The sequence below is a fragment of the Hipposideros armiger genome, unplaced genomic scaffold (genome assembly GCF_001890085.2).
Source record: "Hipposideros armiger isolate ML-2016 unplaced genomic scaffold, ASM189008v1 scaffold_133, whole genome shotgun sequence".
Classification (NCBI taxonomy): domain Eukaryota; kingdom Metazoa; phylum Chordata; class Mammalia; order Chiroptera; family Hipposideridae; genus Hipposideros; species Hipposideros armiger.
The window spans coordinates 283,220-303,859 of NW_017731483.1; the positions used below are offsets into that span (position 1 = coordinate 283,220).

The 20,640-nt window shown below is 36.3% G+C and overlaps 1 protein-coding gene across 1 annotated transcript in view; it reads left to right on the top strand.

Annotated features, from left to right (window-relative positions):
• ERP44 (endoplasmic reticulum protein 44) overlaps nucleotides 1-20,640 on the top strand; it is a 64,810-nt gene that overhangs the window by 11,408 nt on the left and 32,762 nt on the right. Inside the window, exons 2-4 of the mRNA XM_019649500.1 lie at nucleotides 13,293-13,365; nucleotides 15,064-15,103; nucleotides 19,495-19,610. Coding sequence (XP_019505045.1) covers nucleotides 13,293-13,365; nucleotides 15,064-15,103; nucleotides 19,495-19,610 — 229 coding nt within the window. The remainder of the gene's footprint in view (nucleotides 1-13,292; nucleotides 13,366-15,063; nucleotides 15,104-19,494; nucleotides 19,611-20,640) is intronic.

A 20,640-nucleotide genomic window follows, 5' to 3' on the forward strand; every position in this document is an offset into this window, starting at 1 on the left:
GAGATTCTCTAATGTACTAAGAGCTTCTCTTCTCCCATCCCCCATCACATCTTGTCATCTAGTCATTTTAACTCATAGCTTTAACTATTGCCTCTTTAAAGATTGGAGTAGCTTGGGAGTCTGTTAGCACTTTGGTTAGTGCCTTGGGCCCAGTTACTTTCTTGGTGCTTTCGTCCTGGGTATGAAAAGTAGTCAGATACAGTTTGCAAGCTCTTAGTGGTAATGCGTATAAAGCACCTCATCCCTGTCAGCTGTTTTCTCATTGACTGGGCAAGGCATTTAGTAAGTGAAACTGAAATAGATCAGTGGCTACACAGACTTTTTCTCCAGAATAGTCTTACAGTCTTACTCCCCCTTTCAGTTCCACCAGTCACCTGGGTTTATAACTTTGGCTCGTTGAACTTGTCAGCTCTTTAGTTTGTCATCATGACCTATTCGCCTCCTTTGAAATTTCCTCCAAATTTCCTTCACCCCAGTCCAGGCACTTGTTTCCCTTCCTGGATTATCATTGCGCCCTCTTAGCTGTATAGTCTTACCCCTCCCCAGTCTCGGTCATAAAGCATGGAACACTAATCTTCCTTAAGTTTGGAAATCATTGTGCTTCTCCCTTACTGAGAAGCCTCCATTGGCTTGTTTTCTGCTCTAGCAGATGTCAAACTCTACATGGTATTCTCTTACTCCTCTAACACTCTGGCCCCCACCTAACCTCCCAACTTAATCTTCCAGAACTGTACTGTGTGAACTTCCCTAGCCAGGTTTTGCTCCTCACCTCCTTCATCCAGAGAAACAGCTCTGCTCACCTAACCCATACAGTACTCAGTGCTTTTGTTCTGCCCCCCTATTTCCCTGGTATACTTTCTTACAGTACTTGCATCACATAGCTTGTGCTAACTTTTCATGCATAGTCCTAAAGCTCTCGAAGGACAGAATGTTCCTTGGAATTCCCCGCAGGCCCTACCTACCTGGTTCAGTGCTTCCATCTGCATAGGACTACCATGAGCTTGTGGAAGAGTAGGTGGATAGTTTCTTGGTGAGCTGTTCATGATAGGCTCGTGTTCAATGTGTAGAATGGAAAGGTGAGCAGATGTTCAGCCTGATAAGGTAAAACTTTCCAGTAGCATGAATTTACAGTGGATTATTGGTCCTGTAAGCTGTCTATCATAGCAGATGTTCAACTGGAGGCCAGAGGGCCATTCTGCCAGGGATGCTGTCAAGAAGAGTCCTGCACAAGGTGGGAGGGGAACATGATACAATTAGATAAACTAGGGCTTCCATCACCTTTGTAATTCTACATAGCTGCTATTTTGACCTAACAAAGTAGAGGCCAGAGAGGCTGATGGGAATTGAGAATTGACTAGGATAATGATAAGTTGAATAATAATACTCATAATTTATAGCTGAGTAATCTTTATAGTTTATGGCCCCATATTTCAATGCTCTCTTTACAACTCATGGTGTTGAACACAGAATTTGAAATTATAAAATATATTTCTGTGACCTTCACACTTGATCACTTGATCACTTGTCTACTAAGAGTTCCATTTAGAAGATTGTCTAGCCTACATAGTCTCTTTATCTGAAAACTTTATTGTTTTGAATTACTAAAAACAGAATGTTCATTGAAAGTGCTGCATTCATTTCACTTACTGATAAATAGGAAAATTATGCTCATCCCAAAACAATGGAGGATATGAACTTCAGCTGACTGAGACTTGCTTTTTGCTCCCTTTTTAAATCTAATCCAGTGGTGAGTAATTTTATATATATATATATATGTTTTGTATTCACTCTCTTAATTTGACTGTGAATTGATTGATCACTTTTTTACTTGCTAGTTTGTCCTAAGGCTGGCCAAGTATTTTTAAATCTTTTTGAGGGTGGGAGTTCTCTAGAATTCTTGCTGTATGATGAATTACATGTTTTTTCTATTTAAAAGTGATTCCTTTCACTGTCATAATGTGAGTTCTAGTCGCCAAACAAAAGATTTTAGAAAATGCCTTCTATTCTAACTGCAAAATACATGCCGTTCATGGCCTCTCCCAGCTTTAAGTAGATTCGCTTCTTTTGTGTTCTCATAGAATTGTAGCAGGTCTGAAAATGGAACTACTTTAAGGTTATTTGGTTCAATCTTATTGTTCATTTAGCAAACATTGTGGAGTTTCTACCATATGCCAAGCACCATACTAGGTACTAAGGAAACAAATGAATGAAACAATATAAAACCTACACCTCCTTGTCAAAAGTAAAATAAAATAAAGCAAAAAAAAAAAAGGCATTCTCACAGTAAAATAACTTTTTCATTATAACAGTCTTAGGTTTTTCAGATGCAAGGTCATCATCACACAACAAGACTATAGTAGTTAAGATTTCTTTTTGCTTTGTCGAATACACGAATGGTCATGATTTCTTTTGTATGTGTACTTAGTTCTTAAATGCTATTTTGCCTCTGTATTAGTTTCCTAGGGTTGCCACAACAAAACACAAATTTGATGGCTTAAAACAAATTTATTCTCTCAGAGTTCTGGAAACCAAAAGTCTGAAATCAAGGTGCTGGCAGGGCCACTGTCCCTCTGAAGACGCTTTGGGAGAATTTTCTTTGCCTCTTGTAGCTTCTTGAGGCTCTTGGCATTCCTTGGCTTATAGACATATCATTTCAATCTCTACCTCGATCTTTATATCATCTTTGTCTTTATATGTCCCTATGTCCTCTGCTCTGCTTTTAAGGGCACCAGTCAGTGGATTTAGGACCCACCCTAAATCCAGGATGATTTCATTTTGAGATCATTAACTGATCATATCTGCAAGAATCCTATTTCCAAATAAGGTTACATTCTAAAGTTCTGGCTGACATGAATTTTGGGGGACCCTGTTCAACGCACTAAACAGCCTATATGGTCCTTTTTGATTCCAAATGTACATTTACATAGATCAGTAGGGAGGAAGAAACAAGCTATTCGTGTGCATGTGTGTACATCTCAAATGTTATTCCTTAGACTAGAAAACAATAAAATTTGTGAATTAAGTACATTTGTTATCACCTGAAACTAATAAAAATAAAAAAATAAAATAAATACTTTTGTTATGTAAAGGTATTTAGGAAAATAACTTCATTTGTATTAGTAGTGAAGTTAGAAATCATACTTTAAAAAAATACACTTTGTTCTTTAATGCAATTTTAGGTTCACAGTAGTATTGACGGCAAAGTACAGAGATTTCCTATAGGTTCCCTGTTCCCACAGGTGCACAGCCTCCCCCATTAGCAACATCCCCTACCAGAGGGGGACATTTGTTACAGTTGCTGAACTTACATTAACACATCATTATTATCCAGAGTCCATAGTTCCATTAGGATTCACTCTCCATGTACATTCTATGGGTTTGGACAAATGTATAATGACAGGTATTTACTATTATAATATCATGCAGAGTAGTTTCACTGGCCTAAAAATCCTCCATGCTCTACTGATTCATCCATCTGTCCCCTCTAAACTCCGGCCAGTGATCTTTTTACTATCTCCATAGTTTTGCCTTTCCCCCCTTGTTCCTCGTATAATGTCGTATAGTTGGAAACAGACAGTATGTAGCCTTTTCAGATTGGCTTCTTTCACTTAGTAATAGGCATTTAAGTTTCCTCTCTATCTTTTCATGGCTTGATAGTTTATTTCTTCTTAGTGCTAAATAATATTCCATTGTATGGATATACCACAGTTTATGTTTGCCCATTGGACATCTTGATTACTTCCAAGTTTTGGCAGTTATGAATAAAGCTGCTATAAACATTCATGTGTAGGTTTTTGTGAGGACCATAAGTTTTCAATTCCTTTGAATAGAGACCAAGAAGTGTGATTGCTGGACTGTATAGTAAGAGTATGTTCAGTTTTGTAAGAAACAGCCAAACTGTCTTCCCAAGTGGCTGTGTCATTTGGATTCCCACCAGCAATGAATGAGAGTTCCCGTTGCTCCACATCCCTGCCAGCATTGGGTGTTGTCAGTGTTCCGGAGTTTGGCCGTTTAAGAGGTGTGTAGTGGTATCTCATTTTAATTTGCATTTTCCTGATCACATTTGATGTGGAGCATCTTTTCATATGCTTGTTTGCCATCTGTATGTCTTTGGTGAGGTTTCTGTTAAGGTCTTTGATCCATTTTTTTTTTTTAAGCTGAGCCATCCTGCCACCTGTTGGCAGCTCAGCGGCTGCTCAGCTCGGGCCGGGACTCGAACCACTGTTGCTCAGGGCTCAAACTCTTGAGCGAGCTCTTAACCAACTGAGCCACTCAGCCGGCCCTTGATCCATTTTTTAAACAGGCTGTTTGTTTTCTTATTGTGGAGTTTTAAGAGTTCTTTGTTTATTTTGGGTTAACAGTCATTGATCAGATATGTCTTTTGTGAATATTTTCTTCCCATCTGTGGCTTGTCATCTTATCCTCTTGACAGTGTCTTTTGCAGAACAGAAAATTTTAATTTTAATGAAGTCCAGCTTATCATTTCATTTTTTCATGGATCCCATGCCTTTGGTGTTGTATCTCAAAAGTCATCACCAAACCCAAGGTTAGCTAAATTTTCTCCTGTGTTATCTTCTAGGAGTTTTATAGTTTTGCATTTTTACATTTAAGTCTGTGATCCATTTTGAGTTAATTTTTATTAAATGTGTAGGTCTGTATCTAGATTCATTTTTTTTACACGTGATGTCCAGTTGTTACAGCACTGTTGTTGAAAAGGCTGTCTTTTCTCCATTGTATTGCCTTTGCTCCTTTGTAAATATCAGTTGGTTCTATTTCTGGGTTCTCTGTTTTTTCTCCATTGATTTTGTATTCCTTTGCCAGTGCCACAGTGGTCTTAATTACCATAATTGTATAGTGAGTTTTGAAACCGTGTTGTGTCAGTCTCCAGTTTTTGGCCATCAATATTGTGTTGGTTATTCTGTGTCTTTTGCCTTTCCATATAATCTTTAGTCGGTTTCTCAATAGCCACAAAATAACTTGCTGGAATTTTGATTGGGTTTGCATTGAATCTCTAGATCAAGTTGGGAACAACTGATCTCTTGACAATTTTGAGTTTTCCTGTCCATAAACATGGAATAACTATCCATGTATTTAGTTTTGCTTTGATTTCATTCATCAGAATTTTGTAGTTCTCCTCATGTAGATCTTGTACATATTTTGTTAGATTTATACTAGATATTTTCATTTTGGGGGGGTGCCAATTGAAATGGTACTGTGTTTTGAATTTCAAATGTTACTTGTTTATTGTTGGTATGTAGAAAAGCAATTGACTTTTGTATATTAAAGTTACCTTTTGCAACCTTGCTATATAATTGTTTATTAATTCTGGGAATTTTTTTGTCAGTTCTTTTGGATTTTCTATGTAGATTATTATCATGTCATCTGCAAACAAAGACTATTTGTTTCTTCCATCCGTATATGTTTTATTTCCTTATCATGTCTTATTGCATTAGCTAGGATATCCAGTATGATCTTGAAAGAAAATCGTATGAGAAGACATCATTGCCTTGTACCTGATCTTAGTGGGAATGCTTCAAGTTTCTCACCATTAAGTATGATGTTAGCTGTGGGTTTTTTGGTAAATGTTCATTAACAAGTTGTGGAAGTTCCTCTCTATTCCTACTTTACTGAGAGTATCATGAATAGGTGTTGGATTTTGCCAAGTGCTTTTTCTACATGTACTGATATGATTATATGATTTTTCATTTTTGGCCTGTTGATGTGATGGGTTATATCAAATGATTCTCAAATGCTGAACTGGCCTTTCATACCCGGGATAAAGCCCTCTTGGTCATGATGTATAATTCTTTTTATTCATTGTTGGACATGAATTCCTAATACCTTTGAGGATTTTTGTATCTATGTTCAAAAGAGATATTGGTTTGTAGTTTTCTTGTAATGTCTTTGTCTGGTTTTGGTATTAGGGTAATACTGGCTTCATAGAATGAGTTAGGGAGTATTTTCTCTACTTCTGTCTTCTGAATGAGGTTGTAGAGATATTAGTGTAATTTCTTCCTTAAATGTTTGGTAGAATTCAGTAGTGAACCCATCTGGGCTTGGTGCTTTCTGTTTTGAAAGGTTATTAATTATTGTTTCAATTTCTTTAATAAATACAGGTCTCTTTAGATAGTCTATTTCTTCTTGTGTGACTTTTGGCAGATTGTGTCATTCAAGGAATTGGTTCATTTCTTCTAAGTTATCATATTTGTGGGCATAGAGAAGATCATAGTATTCTTTGATTATCCTTTACTGTCCATTGAGTCTATAGTGATGTCCCTTCTTTCATTTATGAGATTATTAATTGCTAATTGTGCCAATGCTTGTTACTTCTTTCTTCTATTTCATGGCAACTAAGAAAAGTGAGATGGAAGTGCACAAGGGAGATAGATTCCTAAATCCAGGTTTCCTTTTAAAAAACCTTGGTCATTTCCTGATTACTTTTCTGGTAAAAGTGCTCAGAAAGCTAAAATACTACATGGTAGTGATAGAGGTCATGAGGTACCGACTGTTGATGTATATGAAAGCTTGGAGACTGTCACTGGGGGCAGCTTAGACCAAGTAAGGGAAAGACAAACCCATCTGCTTTATAGAGTTAACTAAAACAGTATGTGGCATACAGGGCAGCATTAAATCTTCTTTTAATGATCATTTAATTAGGATAGGCATCTGAGCAAGCATAACCTTTCAAGGACTGCTTCTGATTAACATTTAGAATTGGTTTGCTTAGAAGTAACCAAACCAATGGTTACACAAATTTTAAAAGTAAGCAGTGTATCAATACATTAGGCACATATGATAATGGAATCAGTTTTGGATTCAGTGATCAAAATATTTTTGCCGTAGAACGTAGTATTCAGAAATAAGAAACTAGAAAGCCTGAAAGTCATTCTGGACTACCGGTAAGTGAATGTGGAAAATAAGAAACCAAAGGTTTCACTGAAAAACAGTTTTTTATTGAAGGCTGTTGACTCACCAAAAAAATAGTCAGGTTCATTTATTTAGGAGTGAAATAAAGACATTCTTTGACATATGTAGGAGATATTTTCTTCACACTCTGCAATGTAGAAATGCATATGTACCCGGAGACTCTGGTAATAAGAGAATTAAAGAATTTAAAGTATATAATTTAGGAGATATCACAGTCTGTTTGGTATATACCTTGAAAAAAAAATTTTAAGTGGAAACATTGGTATTTAGTTCACTATATTATATGGTATATTGGCTTTCTTCCCCACCCTACTTCCCCATTCCTCAGTGGGTGCTTGCTTTTTCTCCCAAATGAACTGGTTGTATTCAACTGCTTGTCTCAGTCCACTTCTGGAGGGAGCACAACGAAGATAGGCGGTCCCTTTTCCTATACAATTTTCTGTATTTTGACAAGGCTGCTTGCGTCGTCATGGTGTCATTTTACATGTTCCTCTGTATTCACTGTTTTCTATATACTAGTTCTTGAGGTCAGGTTCAGTTTTGGGGAGGTTAAGAATATTTCACAAGTGGTGCTTTCTGTTTCCTATTGCATCTTATCAAGAAGCATTAATATTTGGTTGTCCCACTTTTAAGATTGTTCAGTAACTGTCAATGCATTTGTTCTGCATTAATATTAACTCAAAGTTTCTTGAAAGCCTAGGCTAAAAGGAAATATGACACATATGTAATTCTCATTGTTCAGTGCCCAGCACTTTTCTTCTTTTAAGATTAGATAATGAATGACTTTGCTGGAATTATGGATGACTCTTAAAATGCTTGAGAGAATCTTCTCTCTGTTTTAATGAGAAAGTGAAATTGTTAAGTTTGATGATCTTGCTGGATGTACTACAAACATCTGTATATAATGTTATTCACACCCCTGTCCACAGTGCCTAGCATGTCTTAGGATGACTCAGTGAAATATTTGTGGAATGAATGAGTGACCTAACAAAAGAATGTATGTGCCAACATGTATGTAGACTCTTTTAAAGGGACTTTCTTTCATTATGCATCCTGGGCAAGCCTTACAGTGTAGCACAAAGAGAACAGTCGTGTTTTTTTCCTGGCATCCATTTGCATGTATTTGTGCTGGACTGCTACTTATAAGATCCAGTACAAGGTACTAATTGGGAAGCCATAACGAAAGGAGCAATGTCACAAACATGTATTCTCTACCCACCACTCCCAGATTCCAGAGTGTATATAGACATAGAAGTAAACAGTTCTCATCTTGAATTTTCTCCCAGTTCCTGTGCTTTGTTAGTACCGTTTGTACTTATTTGTACAATGGCTTTGTTTGTGCCATTGCTAGAAGTTTGGATTTTAGAGGCACAGTGTGGGGTGAATTTAAGAGAAAAATCTTTTGCACACATTGAGAAGCTTATGCCTGGCTCTGAAAAGCTTTTTATAACAAGATCATTCTCTGAAGTCAGGGAAGTACATTGTCTATTCCAGGTAAATTAGTTCACCCCATTTTTAGAACACAGTGAAGAACAAAACACAGATGACTTTATTTTTAATGGAAATCCATGCATGATCAAATAACTAATACGCAGGCAAAAGTATGAATTGCAACAATCTTTTCTTTTTATTTTCGATGGTTGTTTTTACTAGCAGAATTTCAGTTTAGGGATTATATTATCTATATTTGAATTATTTTTTTTGCATAGAATTTGTTTTGCCAAACATGTCTGTGCCCACCATATTTTGATTTATTTAAGGAAGAACGTTGTAATTGTCCTAATGTTTCTTTATAAAAGCAGATTGGTTCTGACTTCTTTTAAATGGGTTGCACTGATATTATAGGAAGGTTGACCATATCACTGAGCAATGTAAGGGTTAAAGTAGCTTCCCAGTGTTATTCTGTACTTAGCCCTAGTTCCCCCCTCTTTGAACTTTTAGTTCATTATAATGCTTCTGGGAATACTAACAGTGAGATGTGCCTTGATTGATACTCAGCTTCAAGACTGTTACAGTGCCTGTCAACCTCAGGTTCTTTTCTCCGGGCACCTTTCATATCTGTCATCTCCTTCCAGCCAACTGCAAACCTCTATGCTTCTGTTGCCTGCCAGCTTAATGCAAAACTGAGAGGGCGAGAGGTGGCCCCAGGGACGAGAAGCAGCCTGGGTCCAATGGCATTGGAACTTCCGGTGGGAGGCTGATTTGTCAATCTGGATTAGAAATGGAAGGGAGCTGTTGCCTGGTACATTACTTATTTCTTGCTGCAGGAGAGATGTAGTTTGTAAAGGGCTTTGAGAATCTTCCAACAGAAAAAAGCAGGTAAATGAAAGATTTCACAAACGTACACTAAGCTATTACTGCAGAATGCCCTGCAGGTAATGCCAATTGAGAGTGGTAATGCAACAGGGAAGGAAACATTCTCTTTTGGTGCTTCTATTTTATGCCAATAATTTTGATGCCAAAAATATTCAAACAGAAGGCAGTATACTTTTAAAAATTAACATACATGTAAATTTCCAATAAGATCGCAGATTCCACGTATTTCTAAAATCACAGTAATTTTCATGTTCATACAGAATTCTTACATATGAGTTTTAGTTCTTCTTGTGTTCATATTTGAGGACCAAAAACATGGTACAAAGTTTAAAATGAGTTCACATGCTTGTTTGTAGAGTCAAGCCTACGTTTTACCTTTTTCTATCTGTATGGAGTAGGCCAGGCTTTTCAGAAAGAGAAGGCATTTTCTACCAGGAAAACCACACAAAGCTTCCTAGAGGAGGGAATCAGTGCTTGAAGGCTGGATGATGCAGTAGTGGAGAAGAGGACACTCACTTCACAGAGAGAAGAAACCATGTACGCAGAGATGGAAGCAGAAAAATCGTGGGACGTGTTTTGGGGAAAAGCAACTGGCTGCTATGTGGCTTCAAAAATGCTATGGAAATCCACCTAGTGTACTGGCATCACTAGCCCGTCAGGTGGTCGTGGAAGGTCCGGGGAAATATCAGGATTGTTTTCAGTTCCCAAAGATACCTCAATACTTAACCATCTAATGGAAGAAAATAATCTTTATTTGCTGAAGAAGCTCCTATTTAAAGCTAGCCTGTCACTTTGTTTATTTAATTAATTAATTTATTTTTAAAGATTTTATTGGGGATTCGGGGGAAGGGGAACAGACAAGTTGCTGTCGTTTTGTTCTTCAGTCTAGTTGTGGAGGACGTCGCTTCACTGGCCCAAGTTGGCACCATCATTGTGCTCTTCCCAGGCGAGGCAGATCAGTCGCCGGCTTCTGGACGGCCGCTCACTGTGGCTGCTGGCCGCTCACGCTGGCTGCTGGCTACACACGGTAGCCCATGGCAACTCACTGCAGCAGGGGCTACAGCCTACACCGTCGCTGGCGACTCACGGCAGCCCAGCTCCAGGTTGAGTTGTTGTTCAGCATCTTAGCTGTAGAGGGCAGTGTCACCGGCCCACATATGTGGGATCCAAACCGGGGCCCTCTGGCATCCCAAGCCAGCTCTTAACCAACGCACCACTCGGCCGGCCCCACTTTGTTTATTTTTTGAAATCAATTTGGATGCAATATTTACTATTTCACTGATGTACCTTTTATATATCATATTACTAGACATAGGTCTGATTGGAATGTTTAATTTGGTACAATAAATTCATGTGGAAGGAATTATCTAATGAATTATAGATAACTGGAGATGCCTGTTAGTTTTCTTGGCAAGAAAATGGGCTAATGAACTGAAAAGAATGACCAATTTGTAAAATAGTTCATAATTATGTCTGTATATTTATATATTGTCTAAATATTCCATCCTTCGAGGCTGTAGTCTCTCTCCATGACTAGTAGTAAGATCTTCTATTCAAAATTTCTGTGTAGGTTTTTGTTGTTTCTTTTTAAAAATTTAAAAATTGACTTTAAGTCTAAATTAAAAAATTAAATGAATGATTACCTTCTTCCTGGTTTAGAGCTACTTTTACTGAAGCACTATAGCATTTGACACATAAAGACGTTTCCCCAGGAGAATCTTGTTTCTGCCCAGGGCTGACATGAAAAGAAGCAATTTGTCAGACTAGTGGAGCTTGCTAACAATTCAAATAAACAACCTGTCTTCCCTTCATACTGCATATTAATAGAAATGTTAATGATAAAACACCTTCTTTACACCCTATGGGGGAGGAGAGATTATTAGGTCAGAGACAGTTTTCTTGCTTTAGGCCCTCTTAAACATAGCCGTTAGCTGACGAGTCTTATCAGTTGCATGCTTATTAGCACAGCATTTCTTAAGTAATTGTTAGCCATTTAATATAGCCAAATTGATGGTTGCCTCATTTTTGTCATTACCTAGCATGTAAAAAGCACTTAAATTTAGATTATAGTTCTCTGTAAACGTATTTTGATAGGCAATAACTATTCAAAAACGGGCTTCCTGGTTATACAACTGAAGACCATTATTATATTTTTATTTTCCACATTTTTCTCCCCTCATTATGCCACCACTAGTTTGAGAGCTCCTTGAGGTAGCGCATACCTTGCCTAATACGTTTGTGCCCTCAGTACCTAGTAGCTACTCTATAAATGACTATTGAGTTATCTAATGACGACTTTGATAATGACCAACTTTGTTGCTTTATGATACTATTTTTGCATCATCTTCTTGAATTTTTCTTCAATACACAATCCACTCTAAAATCTTGATGACCAATAAACCTTGATGACAACAGGCCCAAAATGGAGTCACTTATGCCAAGCTTCACATCACCAAACTAAGAATTACAGTTTCAGCTCTTCTAGAAATGGAATGTTAAACCAGTCAATCAGGAATTGCCAGTCAGCACTAGTTAGGTAGTCTGCCTGATAGATCCTTGCCATCCCCTAAAAGAAAAGAACTTCAATAACCAACTATCTTGTTTGCCTAGTATAACTGCCTTGTTCCTACTCTCTTCTCCCTATAAAAGTCATTTTGTACAGCTCTTTGAGGCTCCTTTCTGTCTGCTAGATTGGATGCTACCTGATTTGAATTGATATTTGCTCAAAATAAGCTCTTAAAATTTTTAATATGCCTCAGTTTATCTTGTACAGGTCATACAGTTATCTAGGGTTAGTCATACACTGATGAGGGGAGGACCTGTTGAGATATGGATTGTAAGTAATGACTAATTAGCGAAGTCTGATCTTTACAGTTGATTTTTGAGGTATTGAGAATAATGAAATTAGTTATTAAGTCAAATAATCAGGGATTTTAAATTATCTTTTCGGAGAGTGTAATTTTTTAGTTGCTAGCAGAATACTATTAGCTATTGGCTATACAATTATGATAACTTGAAAATAAGATTTTTTTTTAGGCTTTTTCTAAGAAACAAATTTATAAAAATATTTAAAATAATTAGCTGGGCGTTTTTACCTTCTGGCATCAATGTACCTATTTATACCATTTGAAATTGAATTGTTGGTGAATTATAAATTTTTTGGGTTGTAACTGGTGTGAGTACTGAAGTGACCATGAAATGGGTAGGCAAGGGAGTAGGCTTTAATATATTGACCAGAGCCTGACATTAGTGGTCACTGAATAAATAGCAGGGGTTCAGTAAATGAATTTCCATATACAAACTCTGGTTTGAACAAAAAATTGCCTAGACATAAAAAAAAAACACATAGTGTATTAAAGATGGAACCTAAAGATAAAATACACTAAATATTACTTTAAAAAATAAATTAACAGTTGCTAGTTCAGATTAAAAATTGTATCTTTGTTTTGCAGTTGGCAAGCTGAGATTTTCTTTGATAAACTTGAACTTTGCGTAGACAAGCAAAACTTTCTTATTCTCTTTTAAACAGCCTTTCACTTAACACATTGTCACCACCAGTAAATGAAGATGGCACGAGAAGGGCTTTTAGGGTCACAATTTGAAAAGACTTTCTTGAATTCTCTTCATTATTTTGTTCTGTTTTACAAACATGGTGGGATAGAATCAGCTGACTTAGCTTTGCTTTTATATTCCTTCAAAACTGATAATCACCTGGCAGATTTTTTCTTGTGGTGCAGTAGAGACGAAGTTGAAAGTATTAAAACAGTGAGTGAAATCTCAATTTACTTGTTTAGAAACAATCTCTTTTATATATTTGGAAGAATATGAAGTCTTATTTGACCAGTTTCCAGGCTTGAGAAGTTGTACTTCTCCAATTTCATTGATCTGGTGAAGGGTTTGAATCCATAATAAAGATTAAAACCAATTGATGGATGATTTTGTGAATAGCAAATGGAACCAACTTTATAAACATATTTTCTTTTTAGACTTTCTGTATTATTTGCCTTTTGTGGAAGCGTTTATTAATTTCACTTTTTTGAAATTTCCAGGTAACTTGGGTTTTTACTCCTGTAACAACTGACATAACAAGTCTTGATACAGAAAATATAGATGACATTTTAAGTAAGTACTATGATATTTTTAAAATACTTTCTTCTCTATAAAGAGTTAGTTTATATACAAAAACAAAATCTCAATCATTTAGAACAATTGAGGAGCTGGCATTCTGATTAATTCCATGGTTAACAGCACTGAATTAACAGCACTTTTGGTTTTAATTTTTAGGATAATTTCTTAAAATATATGTCTACTTTACAAGTGTACTTTTAGTCTTGTTTTATTTCTTTGCCTTGCTGGAAATGCCATTCCTAACAATTTATAAAGTATTTTGCTAAAGCCTTCTTAGAGGCCAGCAGTTGTCACTATGCAGCACTGACTATTAATGACTTTAGGACCACAGCTAGAATTGTTTTTTTTTTTAACTGTTAACTAAATCACCTACTCTGATCTCTTTTATTGTTATTGGTCCAATTAAGTTCAATAGGGTTTTACTGAATGCTTTGTTCACAGTGTCCTTGTAGATACAATTAACTTTGGGGAACACAAGTCTTGTTCTTAAAAGTTGTAGAGGAAAGGGGAAGACGTAGTTGATAGAAAATCACAACTTGGGAAATTTAAGAAAATGTACAGTGTGCATAAATATAAATTATATTTTAAGCACTACATTTCAACCCACTGATTTGAGCATTAAAAAACCAAAAGTAATAGAAGTAAGAGGAGATTATTCATTGAGCATCATATATTGTTTTGTGGTTTTGGAACTTGTTTTAAATGCTAGCAGTCTACTCCCATATTATGGTATCTCTTTAAAGCAATATAGTTCTACAAACTATAGCATATACCAGAATCACCTGAAGGATTTGTTAATATCTGTACTGCAGGCTTAGCCCCAGTTTCTGATTGGAACTGCTAGACCCACCCCAGAATTTGCATTTCTGTAAGTTCCTATGTGATGTTGGTGCTTCTTGGTCTGGGGACCACCAACTGTGAACCACTGCTTTAGAGTGAATAAGCAAGTAGATAAAAAGTGCTTTGGACATAAAAAAGTAAGAAGAGAATTGAAACTCATATTATTCTCATTCCTTTAATCTTCCAAATTCTAGAATATCTTTGTGTTTTATTTTTGTGAGTACTTGAGGAGTTTCTGTTTGTCTGTATTACGTTTAGGGGAAAGGAACATATCTTTCTCACGTCTTCACATCCTTTGCAAATGATACTAAGTTATTATTGCAGCATAGAATAACTATTAAGTGGATAGGAACCAGAAAAAGTACATTTTTTCCCAACACTATTAGTTATAGATTCCTTACTGTAACTAAGTGGGGCATCTGAGCTTCATTATAGAGGTCTCTTCTGTGAAATAGGATTTTACTTGCAGAGCTAATTCTCAGTTATTCATAAATATGGAAGGTCATAAATGGATTATTAAAATCCAGATCACCCCACTTTACTTTTTATGACAGTAAGCTATTTAGTAGCTTACTTGCCTTATCTGGGTCTGATTCCTCTTGTTTTATATTCATTCCATGAAGGTATAAAGATGGAGGATATAGAGTAAAGAAATAGGGACTCCCACAAATTAGAAGGCATCCACAACTCTATGTATGGGTTTTTGAGCAAGAGGTAACTTAATTGTTATTGCTTATTTTTAATGGGTCTTTACAATGGAAAAAGACCATGATGAAAACCATATCTTTAATTATGTCAAAATTATGTAGACACAAATAACTTAGGTTGTTTGGTTTTGTTTTTCAATTGCAGATAATGCTGATGTTGCTTTAGTAAATTTTTATGCTGATTGGTAAGTAATAATCTTATTTTTGTGGTTTAACTTGGTAAAAGTGACTTTTTCTTTGCTAGGAAGGGGTGAGTGGGGAAGCCTTTTTCTTTTGTGAGACAGTGTTTCATACACTGAATCATAAGGTTCATTCACAATTTGAGCATAATTTGAGCATTTGTGTTTTAAGCGAGAAATATACCTGATTGCATTATTCCACATCTTAAAGTGAAAGCAGGTAACATAAAGACTCAAATCAATCCCTCTCTCTCTCTCTCTCTCTCTCTCACTCTCTCACTCTCTCACTCTCTCACTCTCTCTCTCACACACACACACACACACACACACACACATGAGTACATATTGTAATTTTACATTTTTTCCTGACTGAGGAGGTAGGGCAGTGTTTGGCAAGTTTAGAAGGAAAAATAATGTTGAGATTTTTATACTATGGTGATGGAAGGAGAACTGACTCTGGATGGTGAACACACAATAGGATATATAGATGATGTATTATAGAATTGTACACTTGAAACCTATGTAATTTTACTAACCATTGTCATCCCAATAAATTTTAATTAAAAAAAAATAAGAAATTTAAAAATATATACCATCTACCGCTACTCCTAGGAAGCCTTTCCTCAGTCTTCTGTCTGCATCACATTCTGTCTTCTGCGTTCATGTAGTTCCCTGTGTATTATTTCTTCTTACTACATTGTTCTGTCTTTTATCTTTGTTTGTGTCTTAGCAAGCAAACTCTGAGGGCAGAGGTAATGTCTTACATAGTATTCCCAGCATCTAGAACAAGGGCATACTATGTAATACTCATAGACGTTAAAGAATGTGGGATGGGGACAGGAAGAGCGTTTCAGCTAGAGAGACGCTTGAAACACTCACATAATCTTTATTCCTGTGTCTTATTTGACCCTTTTGGGTTTACCACCTACTGGTTGCCACAACCCAATTTCGGGCCATAGTCCTGCAGTTTACCTAGATTCCTGCAACAGTCTCCTAATTTATTTTCTGTGCCTCTGGTCTGATGAGTCTCCATTCTGTGCTGTGCAAAAGTAAGGGAAGAGGGGTCTTTCCTAAAATGCAAATTGGATCAGTTTACACCTCATCTTAAAATTGGTGATGGAAGGAGAGCTGACTCTGGGTAGTGAACACACAATGTGATACATAGATGATGTATTACAGAATTGTACACCTGAAGCCTATGTAACTTTACTAACCATTGTCACCCCAATAAATTTAATTTTAAAAGGTCTTTAAATGGTTTTCTGTTACCTTTAGGTAAGTCTCTTACCTGATACCTGGTCCCTTCCTACCTCTACAGCCTTATCTCTTGCCTGTCTCTATTTCCACATTCTGTTCTAGTTCTACTGAATGTCTTTCAGTTTCTGTAATATTCTATAGTTTTTCATCACTGGGCCTTTAGCCATGGTATTTTCCCTGTCTGAATGAATCACTCTTCTCTCACTTATTTATCTAGTTAAGTTTTAATCATCTTTCAAGCCTTAGATTAGATGTCTTTCTCCAGGTCACCTTCCTAGATCAATATCTCTACTCCTCCTCTCAAGTCAAATTATGAACCCTTTTTGTATCGTTCCATAACACCCTGTACTTAACCCAACTATAACACTTGTGTGTTATAGTTTAATTGTTGGCACCCTACACTACATTGTTAGCTTTGTGAAAAGCTATCACATCTATCTTTTTTCAACATTAATCCCCAAGCACTTTGCGTAATAATTGGCAGAGAAGTATACAGTTAATATTTTCTGAACGAGTGATGTATAGGTATTTGAAGAACTTCAGTAAAATGTTGAAGATATACAGAGACAATACCATTTATGAAACGTATAACAAAGGCAGCATTTTCCAAGGTAAATTAGGATTATTCAGATGTAAAAATAGACACAAAATTTCATAGGTTATCTAGTCAAAGCTTTAAGAATAAAACTGAAACCCAGAGGAATAAAGTATTTCCCCAAGGTTTCCTGTCTAGATTGTGGCAGAGTTAAAACTAGATAAAGTTCTCTTGATAGAGGGATTTTGTGCGTTGTAAGAAAGAGAAATAGAATGTGTCACTGACCTTGTTGCAAAAACTGAATTGGAAATGTGGACTAATTGCAGTTATTTGGGAAAACATATTACCCCTAAAATACCTTGAGTTGTTCATAAATTAGTACTCTTTTATTCAACTGAAAGAACTTAGGTGAATGGCCGTAGGACATAGACTTACAGCGTGTGGCCTCAGAGGCTAGATTCTGTTTCCTCTGGAAGATATGGATGTGACAGAGTTTCAGGAAGAATTCTGTAACAGAACTGCCTAAAAATATTGATATGCCTTGGAAGGTAATAAACCATAGTAGGTACTTAATAATTCTGTTATGTGCCAAACTCTTTACATATATTATTTTTAATGCTCAGAACTACTCTGCAGGTAGATATTGTAATTTCCATTTTAGATTGAGGAAATTCAGGCTCAGAAAGGTCATATGGCTAGTAAGTGTGGAACTGGGATTTAGACTCAGGTATGTCTGACTGCAAAGCTTATTATTTCTCTTCAGTCATATTAGTTAGTGTCCCCAGATTGTCCCCTGTGAAAAGACTTTTACCCATTTGGTTGATTTGTAAAGGGTTGATTCAAGCAGTAGATTGGAGATTGGATGCAGATGACCGTCAAGGTCCTTTTAATAGATCTATTGCTTTTATGTTATTTTTCATAAATGTAATTTTCCATATGTATAGGGTACATGTGTATGAAGGTGCAGTAATATTGCAATTAAACTTTTATTTCATCTTCCCCTTCCACCTTTTGGTATTAAAACCAATCCTGTTTTAAACAAGAATCAGTGCTTATTAAATGCTTACTTGGACAGTAAGCTGGACAATCCAAAAAGAAGGAGCCCTTAATGTATGTCTTTACCTTGCCCTTAAGCCAGGAGCCTGTCCACTGATCTTCAGTAGGCCGTATTCTAATTCTTCAAGAGCCCATTAATCAATCCCTACCCCTTCCTCTCCTGTCCTCCAGCACCCTATTTTCAGCAAACTGTAAGAACCCACAATCCTGTGGTTCCAGTGTCTTTAGTTCCTCCATTCTGTCAGTTTATTCATTTAAAGACATCTATTGAAATGCTTATTAGAATATGTAGTCAAATAAGACACGGTCCCTGATGTCCACAGACCCCACCCACCTATCCCAGATGGGAGAGATTTAAGAATGCTAAAAGAGGAAAGAGCCACTTGAAAGCAAGAGATTGAAGATACAGATTGTGTCTCCTTGATATATTCTAGGACATCTCCTTAGGAAGTCAGGTGAGTGGGCCAGAAGAGATACATTCACACAGAAACAGGGAGGAAGTATAAAGTTTGCATCCTTTCACAGACTTTATAATATTTCTGTTGAATTATAGTTAATATGTATGACCTAATCACATACTGTTTAAAGAGTTCACGCGCTTCATTTAAATTTCGTGGTGGAAAAGGGCTCTGGAAGCAATGGTAGCAATTATAGTTTGGTGTTTTTTTTGTTAACAGGTTCTCAATACCTTTTTCATGTGAGAATGACCATCCTCACCCAGCTGTTTGTGTGCTGATTGAGTCTTCTTTTCTTTCTGATCAAGTCCCTTTAATGACCCACAGCATATATTTGTGAAATGGTTGGCCTGATTAAGGGACAATCAGAATTAGAGGTGTGAAGGTTCTGGAATATTGTGGGGTTTGTGCCCCTTTTTAAAAATAAAAATAAAACAAACAAAAATGACAAAGGAAACATGGACAGAAGTTTTGCTTAAGAATTTAAGAGTTTTGCTCTTGGACTGAGTATATTCGTTTATAGATACAAAAGCCCATTGTAACCAGGGGTAAATTTTGAGGGGAAGCAGTTCATTAGATGCTATATATCCTTTTCATACATCTTATTTATTCAGTATGCTAACTTGCCTGTAAGATTTGATTAAACTAGTCAGGGGAATCAGTTCAGTATTTGTAGTAAACTTGCCATTTTCAAGATTTTGTGCAGTAGTCTAAAAATAATGTTCATTATTTCGGAAAGCTCATTTCTTTTACAAATGCCCAAGTCTCAGTAGTTGCAAGTCCAAGTAGATACATCTTATAGGGCTTATTTCACACTTGTTTTATGGCCTTTGTGAGAGATCCTCAGCTGTATGCTCTGTAATATTGGCCATTTTCCTAAGGTGACAGAAAAAAGTCTTTTAATTATTTGTACAGTTTTTGAATTCAAAATTGTCTTCATCTCCAGTGAATGATACCAGAATTTATGACTAAATTAACTATGTGATTATCTCAAAAGCTGTTTATTGTACATATGATAAATATCAATGGATAATAACTGAAATGAGATTTTATTTTGCTTTTCAGTTTTAATTGGTAACCTTCTCTGTGCATAGGTGTCGTTTCAGCCAGATGTTGCATCCAATTTTTGAGGAAGCTTCCAATGTCATTAAGGAAGAATATCCAAATGAAAATCAAGTAGTGTTTGCCAGAGTTGATTGTGATCAGCACTGTAAGTATCTCATTAGGAAGCCTGGAAGGAACTGTCCCATCCCCACCCCTCCTACACACACACACACACACACACACACACACACACCACACACCCACACCCACCCACACACCACACACATCCACACACACCACACACACCCACCCCCACCCCCACACACATACCACACACACCACACACACATACACATACCACACCCATACCCACACACACCACACACACACACACACACACACACCTTTTTCTTTTGTTTTTAAAAAAGTGTTCTGCCTTAAGTGGAGAACAAATCAAAAAGGTACTAGTGACCTTGCTAAAAATATTAATATTTAATCTTTATATACTTACAATAGTACTTTCCATTTTGTGTGAAGTATTTAAAAATTTTTTTCATTAAAATATATTAGGCAAGCATATAGGTAGTAAATCATAACTAGCCATGTTTTCTACCAAAGCAAATACTAAAATCAGTAAATAAAATTGAAATGTACTTTAGGAAAAAAAATGGATTTATGTTAGTTTTAGAATCATGCAAAAATACCATTTGTAGTCCTGTCAAAATAATCTCAGAGTTTTCTGTGTGTCTGTAATTTATAAGATTCTATTAAGATTGGCTTAGATTATCTTTCAGGTGTAAATAGTTGTAGTTACTGATTATAATTATTGAGAGTGTTGAGAAACTTAGGTTAGAGTCACTTAAAATCAGTCTCTTGGATTTCACTTTTCCCAGTGGGGCATTTTCTGTGAAATCCTCATGGTTTTCTGTATACATGACAGGTTTCTCTAACTTAAGCTAGCTAGCCTTCACTGGCTTTCCTCTTGATTGCTTCCCATTACACTGGAACTTTCTTTTCTCATAGTACCAAACTCATTGTATTTTGTAGTTCTGGTTCGTTGTGTCTTACTGGTCTCACCAGTTGCAATGTCAAGTCTTCAAAAGCAAGAACTCTTTTCTTTATTTTTAGTTCTTTTGTTTTGATTCCTTTTAAGTGGAGAGACCAAACTACTCATTAATCTGGGAATCTCAAGCATC